This window comes from Petaurus breviceps, unplaced genomic scaffold (assembly GCF_028583685.1).
Source record: "Petaurus breviceps papuanus isolate PSGF00001 unplaced genomic scaffold, PetGlider_PUasm1.0 90654, whole genome shotgun sequence".
Taxonomy (NCBI): Eukaryota; Metazoa; Chordata; class Mammalia; order Diprotodontia; family Petauridae; genus Petaurus; species Petaurus breviceps.
Window position 1 is genome coordinate 640,882 of NW_027187301.1, and position 16,063 is coordinate 656,944.

General features: G+C 38.7%; 1 protein-coding gene and 1 pseudogene across 1 annotated transcript in view; one reads left to right on the plus strand and one right to left on the minus strand.

The window, feature by feature from the left end:
- LOC138143700 (protein mono-ADP-ribosyltransferase PARP14-like) overlaps positions 1-16,063 on the plus strand; it is a 76,606-nt gene that overhangs the window by 11,506 nt on the left and 49,037 nt on the right. The window contains exons 2-5 of the mRNA XM_069064926.1: positions 3,277-3,407; positions 6,428-6,461; positions 7,061-7,309; positions 9,314-9,550. Coding sequence (XP_068921027.1) covers positions 3,277-3,407; positions 6,428-6,461; positions 7,061-7,309; positions 9,314-9,550 — 651 coding nt within the window. The remainder of the gene's footprint in view (positions 1-3,276; positions 3,408-6,427; positions 6,462-7,060; positions 7,310-9,313; positions 9,551-16,063) is intronic.
- On the minus strand, positions 11,094-11,570 carry LOC138143671 (small ribosomal subunit protein eS25 pseudogene; annotated as a pseudogene).

Genomic DNA, 16,063 nt, shown 5'->3' on the forward strand with positions numbered 1-16,063 from the left:
CTCCTTATGTTTTGATCCAGGAGGAGAATCTGTCAGAATCACAGAAACTTATTAAGGCTAGAGTGACAGTCTGGGAAAGAAATCATTTGAAGCATCCAGCAAAGATAACATTAACTACTGGTCCTTATAATGGACTTACTCACCTACTGAAAATAACTATTATACAAAGAAAAAAAATTGAACAAGGTTAAAGGAGTTTGGTGACACATATGGCTAGAGAGTATCTGGGTTCAAGTCCTGCCTCTGGAAGTTCTATTCTAGGCCTGAATTCTATTCAATTCTAGGCCTGAATCTCCCAGTGCTTCTTAGCAACTTTTTTTTTTTTTTTGCTTTTTGGAGGGGGGAAGGTAGGGCAATTGGGGTTAAGTGACTTGCCTAAGGTCACGCGGCTAGTAAGTGTTAAGTTTCTGAGCCTGGATTTGAACTCAGCTCCTCCTGACTCCAGGGCTGGTACTCTATTCACTGTGCCACCTAGCTGCTCCTCTGAGCAACTTTCTATCCCATTTAAAGCAAGTGCCACTTGCTTTTGAAGTGGGAGTGTATCCTTCACCAGTGAAATCTTAGGTCAGGAATAAAAAAGAAAAAATGCTCTAGAGTCCAAGTTAAGAGACTTTGAGAGTGAGGGATTTTATCTCTGACTCAGGGGAGGGATTTAATGAAGAAGCTTTCTTGAAAAGATGAGATCAGAGCTGGGCCTTGAATGAAAATGAACATTAATTGGTAGATACATATGGAAAGTGAGTGAGAAGTCAGAGAAGGTTATAAAGTGTTACACCTCTTCCCCTTTCTCCATTCCACCTGTCCTTTAATGCTTAGCTCAAAGCAGTCCACTTAGAGGCAAAACTGAGATGAGTGGATTATGGATTGGATTCCCCTTTCCATATGAGATAAAATATAAGTGACTTAGGATGGCATTCAAGGCCTGACACTAACTTACCTTTCCAGGCACATTTCATGTACTCTTTTTCACTCATCGCAGTTAGGTGGTGACACTATGCATGGAGCATTGGGCCTGGAATTAGGAAGACCTATGTTCAAATTCTACCAGGACATTAGCAGTGTGACTATGAGCACTCAGTAATTTAGCTTCTGTATGCCTCAGTTTCCATATCTGTAAAATAAGGATAATAATAGCATCTCCCTCACAGGGTTGGTAAGATCAACTGAGATAACCATAAGATGCTTTTAAAATTAGCTCTTATTAGCTATTAGTTGTGCTCTTTCCAAAATTGTTTTCTATTCTGCCTTCTCTCCTTCAGAGTCCTTCCCAAGACCCTCTATGTTCCTAGAACTATGGAAAAGTTGTTCTCCTTCCTGACTCCCATCTATGTCTACTGATTGATATCCTTTTAGACTGTTTAGGAGACCTTGACATCTCCCAATTTCCCAGCCTCCAGCTGAGGCATCTGGGAGTGTAGAGGATAGTGTTCAGGTCTTACTCTATCAAGATCACAGGTTCAAATCTGGATTGTGATATTCACTAGCTCTGTGACCCTGGGCAATTCACTTAGCCTCTGTCTGCCTCATTTTCCTCAGTAGTAAAATGAGGATTATAATAGCATCTACTTGGCAGAGATATGGTGAGGATCAAATGAGATGATATTTGTGAATCTAACCCAAGGTCCCACAGCCCTGGCACATAGTAGGTGCTTTATAAAAGCTATATCTTTCCCCTTCCCTTTCTAGAAGTGATCCAATTCTTTTCACAAAAAGAGGTACTATAAATATTTTTTTATACAAAAGTGTCCTTTTCTTTCTTTGATTTCTTTGTGATTTCAGCTTGGTTGTGTTTGCTGGGTCAATGGGTTTACAGAGTTTAGTGATTTTGGAGACATAATTTCATATTGCTTTCCAGAAGGAAGCAATTCACAGTACCACCAATACTAAGTCAATATGCCTGTTTTCTTACATTACTGCTAACATTTATCATTTTCTCTTTTCTTCAACTTTGACAAGTTTATGGGTACCTCGTAGAATCTCTATGTTACTTTGTAAAGGAATGGATAAGGGTTTTATTCTCATGTCTTCTTTGGGGCCAACATGAAACTTTGAAGCTCAATTATGTAGAGCTACTTCCTTGTTGTTGTTGTTGTTGTTGTTGTTGTTGTTGTTGTTGTTGTTGTTGTTCTTCTTCTTCTTCTTCTTCTTCTTCTTCTTCTTCTTCTTCTTCTTCTTCTTCTTCTTCTTCTTCTTCTTCTTCTTCTCCTTCTTCTGTTGTTGCTCTCTTCACTGCACCACCTAGCCACCCTGCTACTCTTTCTTCTTAAGAATATAATAAATTCAGTCTGTATCTTTCAAATATGTTCTGCTTGTCTGATTCCTTCTGTTTGCTACATTCATTTCCAGTTTTTTGTGGTGGTTCTTTCCACTTTATATTGTTGTAGTCATTGTGTATCTATTCTTTCTTGGCTCTGCTTACTTCACTTTGCTTCAGTTCATATGTTTTCCCATGCTTCTCTGTATTCTTCACATTTGTCATTGCTTACAGCATAGTAATATTTCATTAATTCATGTACCACAATTTGTTTACTCATTCCCTACAGGTATCTACTTTATTTTCAATGCTTTACTGCCACATAAAGTGCCACTCTATATATTCTGGTGTATATGGAGACTTACTTTTTTATCAGTGACATTCTTGGACAAGCTGTCTTGGAGTCAGGAAGACCTGAGTTTAAAATCAGACTCAGATGCTTATTAACTGTGTGGCCAGTCTTTTAATCCCTTTTTTCATCTGTTCTCTCATTTGTAAAATGGGGATGATGATGTCACCTAAGTCTTAAGGTTGTTATGAAGATCAAATGAGATAATAATTGTAAAATGCTTAGCACAGTGGCATATAAGTTCTATATACATGATATATGATAACTATAATGCATTATTACTATTGAATATATACCTAACTCTGGAATCTCTGAGTTAAAATGTATGGACATTTTAATATGTCATTTCCTTTGTAATAATGACCAAGTTCAAGGTTGAGAAGAGTTGAGAAAATGCACGTCAGCCCATTCTTTACAGAGGACAATGGGTATAGAATATTGCAGATATCATGAGACAGTTTGTTGATTTTGTCAAACTGCTTTTTCCCCTCTTTATTTTTTATTCACTGTTACAAGGTGTGTTGCACTGGATAAGGGAGGGGGAATGACATATGGAAATAAAGCAAATGAAGAAGCAAAAGATATCAATAAAAATAGGGTTTAAAACCAGTACAACATTTGTCCTTTTTAAAGATCACCACATCATAATCTTGGTTTCACTGATATTTTTCAGCCGGGCAACGAGTCCTGGAGAGAGAGAACCATGAGTTAGAATTGCCAGGAGGAAAAAAGTTGAAGCTCACTGTCAGACTGCCTACAGCAAAGGATGTGGATGAAGGCAATGAAGAAGAAACCCCAACAGAAGTAAATATATCTTACATGTGATCAAAAAGGAAGAGGCATATTTTTTCAGGCATCTGGGCAGGGACCTAGAAGCAGGAGAACAATGAAAGGGAGAAGCGAGAATTCTTGGCCATGTCGAAAAAAGCAAGTGCTTACAGGGGTTAAGAAACTAAAGCAAGGTTGTAGAGAGAATAGAAAAACTAAGACCAGCACATCCCTGGGTCCTTCTCAGCCTCCTAGAATCCCTTTCTTCCTTCAAGGTATGGCTCAGGTACCACCTCATAGACAAGACCTTTCCTGACTCCCACTGTCCTCCCCCCAGGTATTAGATGTCCTTACCTCCTAAAATCATCTTGTATTATATAATACAAATTTTGTGTTTACTTATTTCTCTTTTATCCTCCCAGGAGAATATAAGTTTTATGGTAGGAACATTTTATTCTTCATATGCTGAATGCCTAGGTACTTTTCACAAAATAGGTGCCTAATAAGCATTTGTTGAACTGAAGGAGCCCAAAGTGGGATAAATATATTTAGAGAAAGGGAAAAAGCAATGAATATTATAATTTTCAAACCCAGAACATGTATGGAGAATTCAGTTCAATTCAATTTTTTAAATGATGCTTTTATTTTTAAATTAACCAGCATTTATTTCTCTCTCTCTTTTCTTCCCCATTAAAAAAGGAAAACAAAAACCTTGTAAAAATATTCATAAACAAGCAAAACAAATTCCCATGATAGTCAAGATGACTGAGTAAAGAAAAAAGTATAGCATAACCAGTAAGAACTGAGTTCAAATCTAGCCTAATACTTGCTAGCTGGCAAGTCACATAACCTCTTTTTTTTTTTTTTTTTTAAGCAATTGGGGTTAAGTAACTTGCTCAAGGTTACACAGCCAGGTGTTTCTGGGTGGGTGCTAAGTGTCTGAGCCCGGGATTCGATCTCCAGGTCTTCTCAACACTGGAGCCGGTGCTCTTACTTGCTGTGCTACCTGGCCACCCCTACATAACCTCTTCTAATTTTTGGCTTTAATATTCATGAGACTTTTCCTTTTAGGTTTTCTTCAAGGAAATTATGGGTGGATTTCTTTTCTCTACTTATTTAGATTTCTGGTTCTACAGGTTAGGGTAGTTTTCATATAAATTAATTTTCTTGAAAAATGATGTCCAGATATTTCATTTTTATTTATTTATTTTTTAAATATTCAAATATGTATTTTTATTTATTTTAATATTATTTATTTTATTAGTTTTATTATTTTATTGTTATTATTTTAATTTTATTATTTGGGGAGTCCAAAAATTTTGAAATTATTTTTCTTTGACCTGTTTACTAGTTTCATTTTTTTATATAAGGCATCATAACTTTTCTATTTTTTGGTGTTTTGGTTTTTTTCTAATCTATCTGTCCATGTCAATATTGCCTTTTGTTTAATCTATTCTAGGTTTGATAATTATAAGCACTAACATCTATTTAGAAGTTACTATATGGCAGGGACTGTGCTAAAATACTTTGCAATAATTATCTCATTTAATCCTCACAACAAACCTGGGAGGTAAGGGCTACTATTACTTCCATTTTACACATGAGGAAACTGAGGGAAACAGAGGCAAAGTGACTCACCCAGCTAGAAAGTGTCTCAGTTCAGATCTGGATTCAGGTCTTCTAATTCCAGGTCCAGCCCTCTCTCCACTGTGCCACCAACTGTTATTTAGAGAAGACTTACTACTTTCTTTTCCAGCTCTTTCTTTCAGAGCTTTAAAAACATTACAAATTATCTCTTGCTTCATTTTTTTTACTTATTTAAAGCAATCGGAGTTAAGTAACTTGCTCAAGTTTACACAGCCAGTTATTTCTGGGTGGGTGCTAAGTATCTGAGCCTGGATTTGATCCCCAGGTCATCCCGACACTGGAGCCGGTGCTCTTACTCGCTGTGCTACCTGGCCACCCCTCTTGCTTCATTTCTGCTAGGTATTAATGTTGTTAGTCCTTGTGGAAAATTAACTTTTTCATTTGAATCTCTGCTGGTGATTGTTTTAAAGTTACTTCCCTCCTTTTGGGAGGAAATCTTCATATTTGCAATAATTTTTACACTGGTCATATTTTATATTTGATTTACTCATCTTACCAGCTCTAATTCCTGAGAGCTTACTGCCAGCTCCACCCCATTGCTGGCTTTTGGGTGATGTGACCTATTCTGCTTAGTCTTCCTCTAGGTCACCTTGGTTTTTACATTGACCTCTACTTTCTGGAGACTTACCCTCTCCCCAACACCTTCTTGAATCTTTGAGATTCAGAGCATTGGATATTTAGGGCCATTTCTGGTGCATGAGATCAGACCATTCCAGGGCTTTCTTGGGAGCCCCTTACTCTTCTTGCCTCTGTTCTCAAAACTTTGTAGGCTGTGCATGCCTCAGGTCCATCACTGGGCACAGAGGCTTTGCTGGAGGTCACTTTTCTTATTGCTTTTGGATATTAGGTGACCTAATATGCAGCAGCTCTGGTGAGGAAGTAGTCATTTAATGTAGTTTTTATTGGATCTTTTTAAAAAATCATTATTCAGTGTCTTGAGATCTTCAGGGTTTTGCTGAAGTACAGTAATGTGGGAACTAGGTTGTCTAACCCTATTTCAATGAGTCATCTTGGCAGGAAGCCTCACCTAGACTGTGGGGGACCATGACCTGCCCAAACCTCTCCTGTACTTCTCCAACTAGTCCTTACTCCTGTTTCCTTCACTCAGGCTAGTAGACTCTGTTTCCTTCCCTACCTTTTTGATAACTTTCCAAAGAATACTCATCAGTTTGTCAGACTCTCTCTTCAAATATGACCCCAAGAAGTAAACACAGTACTCCAGGTTTATGGTGACCAGTAAATAGGTACAATTTGATTTATGTCTTATTTGCATTATAAATTTGTTGATCTTAGGTAAGTACAGAATAGAGTGTATTTATTTTGTGCAGGTAATCTAGGGTGATCCCAGATATGCCTTATATGTGTAAAGGAATTTTACTTAATGCTTGTTTTTTGTTTTTTGGTTTTAGGAATCCAAGATCAAAGATAGACCTCAAGAACAAGGTAACAGTTCATTCTGAATTAGTCTAATGTACATACAAAAAGTAAATTGCTTTTTCCTCATTAAATGTCAGCATTTCTTTACCTGATTTTCAGTAGTCTTGTACATAAATGACTTAGTATTGCAATGCAAGAATGGTTAAGAATAAGCAAACAAATCTGAATGTGTTCATTTCAATCCAACTGGCTAGTTCATTATTCCACATTAAACCATCCTTCCTCCCAGCTCTACTTCTCTCTCTTTCCCTGAGAAGATCTGATGGCTTTTATTTTTTCCTTTTTAGCATTTAGCTATGGCCCATGGATGGATTTCTGCTGTTACTCTATTTTTTTTTAATCGTGTTTACTCCCCCTAGTGGGCACAAGGGAAAACTCCATTGATTGGAAATTGAAATTTTCACCTAAAGTAAACATTTGTCTGAGAGATTTCTGGATTTTCTGGGCAAGCTCAATGATCTTTTTAGTTACAGAGAACATCTGCTTTCAACCGATTTAACAAAAATATTAGAAAGTGATATAAAGAGAGGCATGAATTATAACCTCTCACTCTGGCAAGACTGCTTTTGATCCAATTATGGATGTTTTTGTGTCCTTAAAACTAGATGTATCAGAAGACCAGGACAAAAAGTTCCCATTGGATAGAAGATTGGATGAGACAGAGGATGTGTCCAAAAGCTCTGAAAATGTTCCCTCTTTGGTTGCACTTAAAAATCTCCAAGATCTGGAGAACGAGTATCTCTTAATTTTGCTGGTGGAGAACATGAGTGGTCTGTCAAAAAATGAAGGAGATTTTGAAGTAGAAGTCATACCAGAAGCACAAACTGCTGTGTTTACCTTTCTGAAACACATTGGTAAGACCGAGTAAAAATGAGAAAATATTCATCTGCAAATAGTCTCTGTGTCATGCCTTGAAATTCTGATTGTCAAAGAAGTGGCTCATCTTTGAAATACCCTTTCTGCCCACTTGTAGTATTCTTTCTGTCTCTCAATAAAACTTTGAAGACCTAGGTAACCAAGTGGTAATAGTGGACAGAATGGGGGATTCAGATCCAGGAAGACCTGAGTTCAAACCCTATGTCAGATGCTGACTTTGTAATCCTGGACACATCACTTATTGTCTTTGAGACTTAGTTTCTTCATTTGTAAAATGTGAGGCTTGAACTTGATTGCCTCTAAGGCCTGTTCCAACTCTAAGTCTACTATCCTAAGAAGTGTTATTGCATTTATCAACATGATATAAAGGTACATTTTTTTGACTCCAAAGTTTGGGTGTGTTTTAATAGCAAATGGGACTTTATCATTATGGGCTCTATGTATATGTGTGGAATGATAGTAGCTGACATTTATATAACACCTGAAGATTTGAAAAGAATTTTATTTACATCGGCTCACTTGAACCTCACACTGTGAAGAAAATTCTGCATTTATTTTTATTCCCATTTTAGAGATGAGGAAAGTGGGTCTTTCAAAGAGACTTAAGTAAGTTGGCCAGAGTCAAATGGTTAGTGTCCAAGATGTATTTGAACTTAGAACTTGAGTCCAAGTCTAACATTCTACTTACTTTACCATGATATAAGTGTAAAGGAGAGTTCTGTGCAAAGTGGAATGAAGATGAAAGAAACCACTTTTAGAAGCATATTATAGCAGAAGTGACTCCTGAGCCCAGAACCTGAGGATCCCATCCATTGTGAAACTAGTGGGAGGCAAAAAAAGCAAATATAAATTATCAATCTCTCTAAATTGGAGGGCTCTAGTAGAGATAGCTAGAGGCAGCTAGGTGGTACAGTGGATAAAGTGCCAGGGCTGGAACTAGGAAGACTTATGTTCCTGAGTTCAACTCTGGCTTCAGACACTTACTAGTTATGTGACCCTGGTCAAGTCACTTAACCTTGTTTGCCTCAGTTTCCTCATCTATATAAAAATAAGCAGAATTAAATGTCAAATCACTCCAGTGTCTTACCCCACCCCAAGCCCCCCAAAAGAAAACCAAATGGGGTTACAAAGAGGCCATGACTGAAATAATTGAATGACAACAATAACAAAACAAAATCATCCTGTTTATGTCCCGATTTAAACTCTATTTTTCTCAGTTTATCTTTACAGCTTTAGCTCATCACTTCACTTTGCATAGTACATCTTCTAGCCAAAGCAGACCATTCTCTGTCCCTGTCCTCATCCCACCCACTTCTACCTTAGTATCTCTGCCCTGGTCTTCCTCATCTTGGCATGGATACTTTCCTTCTAGATGTTTTTTGAACTCTCTCCCTTTCCTTGAGATCCAGCTCAGGGGCTATTTTCTCCATGAAGCTTTGCCTGATACACTCAACTGAAAAGCTTCTCTTCCTCTTACTACTTCTCATGGTACTTACTCCACTCTGACATTGTATAGGTACTTGTGTGGTATATAATTGTCTATTTATATTTATATGATAGTATATTTCCCTGCCTTGAAATCAGTATCTACATCCTTTCTATCATTGTATACTTCCAGCACCTAGCACAGTACACCATAAGGAGTATTTTTCTTTAATTTGATGAAGTGAATAGTAACTGCTAGTTAATATTCAGTAAATAGTCATGGTTGAACTGGATGGTAACTGGCAGAGGGTCAATGGGTGATCTCTGTCAGAAGAATCCCACTCTGCTTAACCAGAAGGAGCTTCCAAGTACAACACTGGCATAGAAGTGTGCACCTTCCAGACCTGGGCTGTATCCTACTAGATCTGTTAGGACTGTGAATTCTCACCTAGGGATCATTCCTTTGGCCACTCTACATGAAGTACATTTTAAATTAGTTTTCTTCCTCAATGAAAGGTTCAATAATACACTAATGATCACTCTGTTTTTCTTCATAGATACAAAGACCTTTGTTGATCATTGTTCTCAAAACCGAATAGTCCAAGAGAAAAAGATTTTAGTAGCACCTCTGGAAGAGACAAGAACCATCCTGGTGGAAAACCTGCCCCCTGATGTTAATGAAAGTTATATAACTCTTTTCTTTGAGAACCCCAATAATGGAGGGGGACCAATAACCAAAGTCCAGTGTTTCCCAAAGGACAATTCAGCTCTGATTGAGTTTTCTGATTGCCAAGGTAATAATATCTACTGCTAGCTTAATCCTGTTTTTTTTAATCCATTGGCATCCACTTGATTGTAACCACAATGAAATTTATATAATGCTTTAAAGTTGCAAAGCACTTTATGTACTTTATGTGAGCCTCACAGCAACCTTTTCAGATTTGTACTACAATTATTTTACAGATGAAAAAACAGGTTCATAGAGTTTAATTTTCCCATAACCATATAGTATTCAAAGGCAAGATTTCAGTCCAGCTCTGACTCTAAGGCTAACCCTCTATCCACTAAGGTATGCTTAGGGGTATTATTATTCTCATTTCACAGATGAGACAACTGAGACCAAAAGAGTCTGGATGACTTACTCATGGTCACATAAGTAGCAAATATTAGATGATCAAGTCTTGCATTTGGCTCGCTACACAGTGAAATAAGCTCAGGGGCTTTGCTTAGAGTTAGGCTATCTACACTGAGGAGGAGGAGGCTTGATGAAAGTGGCCTTTATGGGGAGACATCAGGAAAGCTAAGCTTTCTACCTGGAATATGGCAAGACTTCTCTGGATGTCTTGAAATACTGTCTCTATGGAGCCACAGCATATCAGATAACAGATTTCTGTTTTCTACTCTCTGATTCTTTTATCCTGGGGTAACTCTGGTATTTTTTTGGGGTAGCAGGTGGAGGGTCTGGACCTGTGATATCATTGGCATAGGTAATTTCTGCAGAAGAAATTTCCTCCCAATGCATATTGACAATTGTTCTGCAACTTATAAGTCTTAAGAGATTCCCTAGCAATCACTGGTTTAGTGACTTACCTAAGGTCACATCTCCAGTTGTGAGATCTGGACCCAGACTTCCTGCCTCTGAAGTTGTCTCTCTCCCCTACTCTATATGTAATCTCTTTGCTAAGTTAGGGAATGTATAAACCATTTTTTATGGTGGGTTTCCCTCTGCCTAGTGTCAGCCAACAGCAGAAAGACTGCCATATATTTTGAGGGAAGAAAGATGTTGGGTGTTGTCTCTAGAGAATTCAGGGTAATGTGCATTTCAGTTTTCCCCTAATAATTCCCTTTGCTCTTCTTACATTAAGATAACACATGAGCTAAGTGTCCCCTAATAGGAAGTAAGTGAAGGACATTACTGTTCCTGAAGTGCTTTTCTCATAATATCTCTGTAAACAGTTTAAAGTATTATCATCACTTTCACAGATAAAAAAACTGAGCCTCTGCTATGTAAAGTGACTTGCCCATGGTAATAGAACTAGTTAAAACCCAAGGTGGAATTTGAACCCAAATCTCCTAACTACTAGACTAATGCTATAGCCATTAAACCTCCCTCTCTGTCAAAGAGCTCCACTCATACAGGACAAGAACTTACAGGGCATGGAAGAAAACTCTTTGTACTCTGTACTTTAAAATTTTAAAGACTCTGTCAGATGATCATTAATATTCAAGCATTTCTATTTACAAAGAGGTACAGATGAACAGAGCTCCCCCTGTTAATTGAAATTCTCTCGAACCCCAAAATTTATGCCTATATTTTACAGGAATCATGAAACAAAATGCAAAATCCCATGGTAAAGTAAAAAATAGGCATGTAGTTAAACTTTGGGTCGTTTTTTTAAGACCAATAAGTTTATTTTTGAAAATGTACACAAAAATATTGAACCATTTCATTCATCTCCAGCACCTGGAGCATCTCCACCCTTGGTGTTCCTGGTATATATCACTTGTGCTTTGTGTTTGGAAAGCAGCTTAATCTACCTTTACTGAGCAGTTCCTGGAGAGCGGCTTGGGCTAGAGAACCCTGGCTCTTCAGACTCTCTGAGAGAATGCAGGAGTGATAAGTTTATAGCAAGGGACCTCTTTGCAGAGATAGTTGTACATTGCTTTATCAAACAGAACTAAATTGTTGAGCTTGTCTCGAACTTTTCCCTTGGACCACTTCTTCTTAGCTTTTCCCCCAGACTTGTTCATGGGATGTTTGTCCTTCGTGGCTGACTTGCCAGTATCTTTCTTCTTATCATCCTTAGGTGGCATGGTGAGGCTTCAGGAACTCCTCTTGCTACTGCCTCCAAGCTAAGATGTCAGACAAAAAAAGTTCATTCTACCTTCGATCAGATCAAAGATGAACAAATTGATACCTCTCTCATTTACCTTAATCAAAAGATCAACTCACAGGTTTTCATGTGGAGTGGAGTTAGTTGAGCATTCATTCTTTAACTTCCTCTGCCAACAGGAAAGAAGGGACTTCCTTTCCCCCTAGCTGGGCCAATTTAGGTGAATAATTGTCCCTTTGGTTATCACCCATACACCCTTGGGCCTTGAGCACCCACTCCTAAGCTATAAAAATTGAGCTCATTTTAATCTAAGGGCAAGATGGCCCTGAGGTTTGTGTAGAATACTTTCTCTGTTAGGTTAGTGAGTTATAGGATAAAATGTATTAACAAAATCATAACAGCTCAGAGCCCCTAGAAAGAAAATTCTTAACATTTGCAAAGTGGTTCAGATAACAATAACAATAGCAGCCAGCAGATAGCAATTACTATGTGCCAGGCCCTAAGCTATGAATATTATCTTATTCCTTCTAAAAGCCCTGGGAGGTAGGCACAATGATTATCCCTATTTTTCAGTGGAGGAAACTGAGGCAAACACAGGCTAAGTAATGTATATTAGGCTTCAAATGTGACATTCTTTTTGGTTTTTCTTTCTATATGGTAATGTTTGTGTTTGGTGATGACTGAGTATACAATACATAAGAATTTTTTTTTTCAAGCTCAGACTCTCCAGGCCCAGCACTCCATCCACTATGCCAGCTACCAGCCTTGTCTTACCTGTTTAAATCCTGCATAATTCCAGATAATCCTCGACTTTCAGTTTAGTGAAAGATGACCAAGTAGATAACTTCTCTCAGTAGGATTAAGCAGATGACATTCCTCCTCTTAGTCACCACAAAAAAAGACAAATTCTCTTCTCAATAAGCTTAGTTTAAAGAATCCACATTCATTCCTGAACTAGATTTTTTTTATTCAAGGACAATTGATTCAGTCTTTGATACAAGTGAAAAGCAGTACTTCAGGCTAGAATAAGGTCTTTGATTCAAGTTAGACAGAAGATTTGAGACCAGGACACTGATAATATCATTCTTCAATGTTTTTGATGCTGACATTATGCTTCCACAAGGAGAGGGAACTTGGATCCCCTTTACATAAACTCATGGTGGCCATACTACTGTAGTTTCCACGGGTCAATTTTTTATTTACACCCAACCAGTCCTGGACAGAGGAGAAATGGTTGAGAAAATTAACTTCAGTGACAACTTGGATCACCTTATTTCCTTACTTTTAAGTACTTCCTAATACTTTAAGTCTAGTTTGTGACGCATACTGGCTCTTTGACCCAGGGAAAGTCACTTAACCTTTCAATGCCCCAGATGATCTTCTAAGTTTATAAATTACAGAGAAGGTACCAAAATACATTGGGAGAGAGAATGTCTTCATCTAAGAATTCCCAGTATCAAAGAAATCCTAGGTTCAGTGCCTGTCCCTATCCTTTCATTATAAATAACTCAATACAATTTTTTTATTAGCTATTCCTCAGGGGCAGCTAGGTGGCACCATAATGCAAAGAGTGCCAGGCCTAGAGTCTGGAAGACTTGCCTGGGTGCAAATCTGGTCTCAGATACTTACTACTTGTGTGACCCTGAACAAGTCACAACCCTGTTTGTTTCAGTTTCCTCATCTGTAAAATGATCTGGAGAAGGAAATGCCAAACCCCTCAAGTGTCTTAGCTAAGAAAACCCTAGAAAGGGTCAGGAAGAGCTGAACATGACTGAAAATGACTAAATAACAACCAAAAAAGGTATAATCCTGGAATTTTAGCACCATGAGGAATATTAGTAAAAGACAACACCCTCATTTGGCAGATCAAATAATACCCAGAGCAGTATTTACTTGTCCAGTGTCACCCTTGTGACCCAGGTGGCCCTGGAACTACCATCCTGGCATCCTGGCCACTAATTCAATGCTCTTTCCTAATATAATACTGTACATGCATTAAATAATTCTAGGTTCCCTGAGTTGGATGGCACCTTAGAAAGTATCTGGTATCACTTTCTCCCTTCTACCTTCACTTGCTACTTGTAATGTGGGCATTCCTATATGTAATTTGATCAAGGTTTTCTAGTGAAGTTTCAGGAAATGGGCTCTTTTCTAGTCCCAGGATGTGGTACATAAGTTATACCCTTTAAGTTACATTTGTGTCCTTGTGAAGTTTTCCAAGACCTAGCTCCTCTTCAGAAAAGTAAAAGATCCTGCCTGTTCACTTGCAAGTGTTTTGAGCATAGGACAATGCTACAAATCCATGAAAATTCTAAAAGGTTAAGCAAAGTCAATCAATCAACAAAGAAACATTTATTAACTGCCTACTATGTGTCTGGTACTGTGCTAAACACTGGGGCTACAAAAAGAGACAAAAGATAGTCCCTGCACTCAGGGAGCTTATAACAGAAATGGGAAGACATGTTCAAATAAATATACATGAAGTAATCTATATACAAGATCAATACCAAATTGTTAACAGATGGAAGGTACCAGAATTAAGAGGGGAAGGGGAAGGCCTCCAGTAAAAGAAAGTATTTTAATTGGGACTTAAAAGAAGCCAGGAAGGTTGGTAGGTGGGAATGAGGAGGGAGAGTATTCCAGGCATGGAGGACAGCCAGAGAAAAGACCAGAGCTCAGAAATGGTATGTCTTATTTGTGAAACATCCAGTACACGGTAGAGAATAAGGTGTAAGAAGACTGGAAAGTTGGGAGGGGGCTAGGCTATGAAAGGCTTTGAATGCCAAATAGAGGATATTGTGTTGTTCCTACGGCAATAGGGATTTTGTGATTGGGGTGGGGAGAGACTCGAGGTAGGCAGACCCACCAGCAGGCCATTGCCTAATTCGGGTATGAGGTGATGAGGGCCTACTCCAGAGTAGTGGCAGTGGCAGAGGAGAGGAGGTATGATATTGAAGAGAGGCTACAAGGTAAAAACAACAGGTCTTGGCAACAGCCTGTACATGATTGGATGGGTGAAAGATGGTGAGCACTGCAGAAGACTCCTAGGTTTTGAGACTGAAGCACAGGGAAGGTGGTGTTTCCCTCTACAGTGTGGGAAGCTAGCGGGGGAAGGGGGGGGTTGGATTAGAGGGGATAAGAGTGAAGTCACTTTGGGACATGTTATCGAGTCTAATAGGATTATTAGACATTTGGTTTGAGATGTCTGCAAGGCAGTTGGAGACATGAGATAGGAGGGCAACAGAAAGTTTAGGGCAAGATGAATAGATTTGAGAATCATCAGCAGAGAATCCATGGGAGCTTGTGAGATCACCAAATGAAGCAGGGTGGAGGGAGATAAGAAAAGAGCCCAGGACAGAGCCCTGTTAGAGGCTGTGAATTGGAAAAGCATCCAGCAAAGGAGATGGAGAAGGAACAGTCAGAATGAAAACTGGGGTGCAATAGTGTTCCAAAAGCCTAGAGAAAAGAAAGTATCAAGGAGAACAGTGGTTAACTTGTCAATAGCTGCCTAGAGGTCAAGGAGAATGAGGACAGAAAAAGCCAATGAACTTGGCAACTAAAAAATCATTAGTAACCTTGGAAAGCCATTTTGGTGGAATGATAAGGTCAGAAGTTGAATCCTAAGAGGTTAAGAAGAAAGAGGGAGGAGAGAAAGTGTAAGCATCTATTATAGACAGCCTTTTTGAGGAGTTTAGCTACAAAGCTCAGAAGAGATAGAGGACAACAGCAGGGAAGGAAGAATTGAGTGAGGGGGTACTTTTTCAGGATGGAGGAGAAAAATCTACATTTGTAGAGAGTAGGGAAGGTGCCAGTAGACAGGGTGAGAAAGAAAATAAGTAAAAGAGTGGGGATGAGAGAGAAGGCAATCTGTAAGAAGAGATGCAATGAAATGAGATCACTTGAATAAGTAGAAAGGTTAGTCTTGGAAATGAATAAGTCTGCTTAATCATGTGAGACAGGGATGAAGGAGGAGAGAGTGGCAGAAGGTGGAATGATAGGAAATGAAGAAGAGGGAGGAATTATTACCAACTGGGGGCTTCTTTTTGTGCTTCTAAGGATAGCCAGTGACTGGCCCGGAAGTAAAGTGTGTGGTAGCAGAAAACCTTCAACATTTTCCATTCAGAGAGGTTTTCTGCTACTATGTCAATATTCACTCAGTCCAGCAGTATTTATTAAGCACCTACTATGTTCCAGGAACAAAGTGCTGAGGATACAAAGAAAACAAAAAATCAGTCCCTGCTCTTCAGGAACACAATGTCTAACTGAGAAGACAGCAAGCACACACAAATGTACAAACAAGCTATGTGCAGGATAAGTAAGAAATAAGCAATGGAGGGAAAGCGTATCAATTGAGGGGGATTGGGAAATGGTTCTTGTAGAAGACAGGATTTTAGTTAGGACTTGAAGAAAGACGTGGATGCCAGTAGGCAGAGAAGAGGAAGGAGAGAATTCTAAGCATGGTGGACAGCCAGA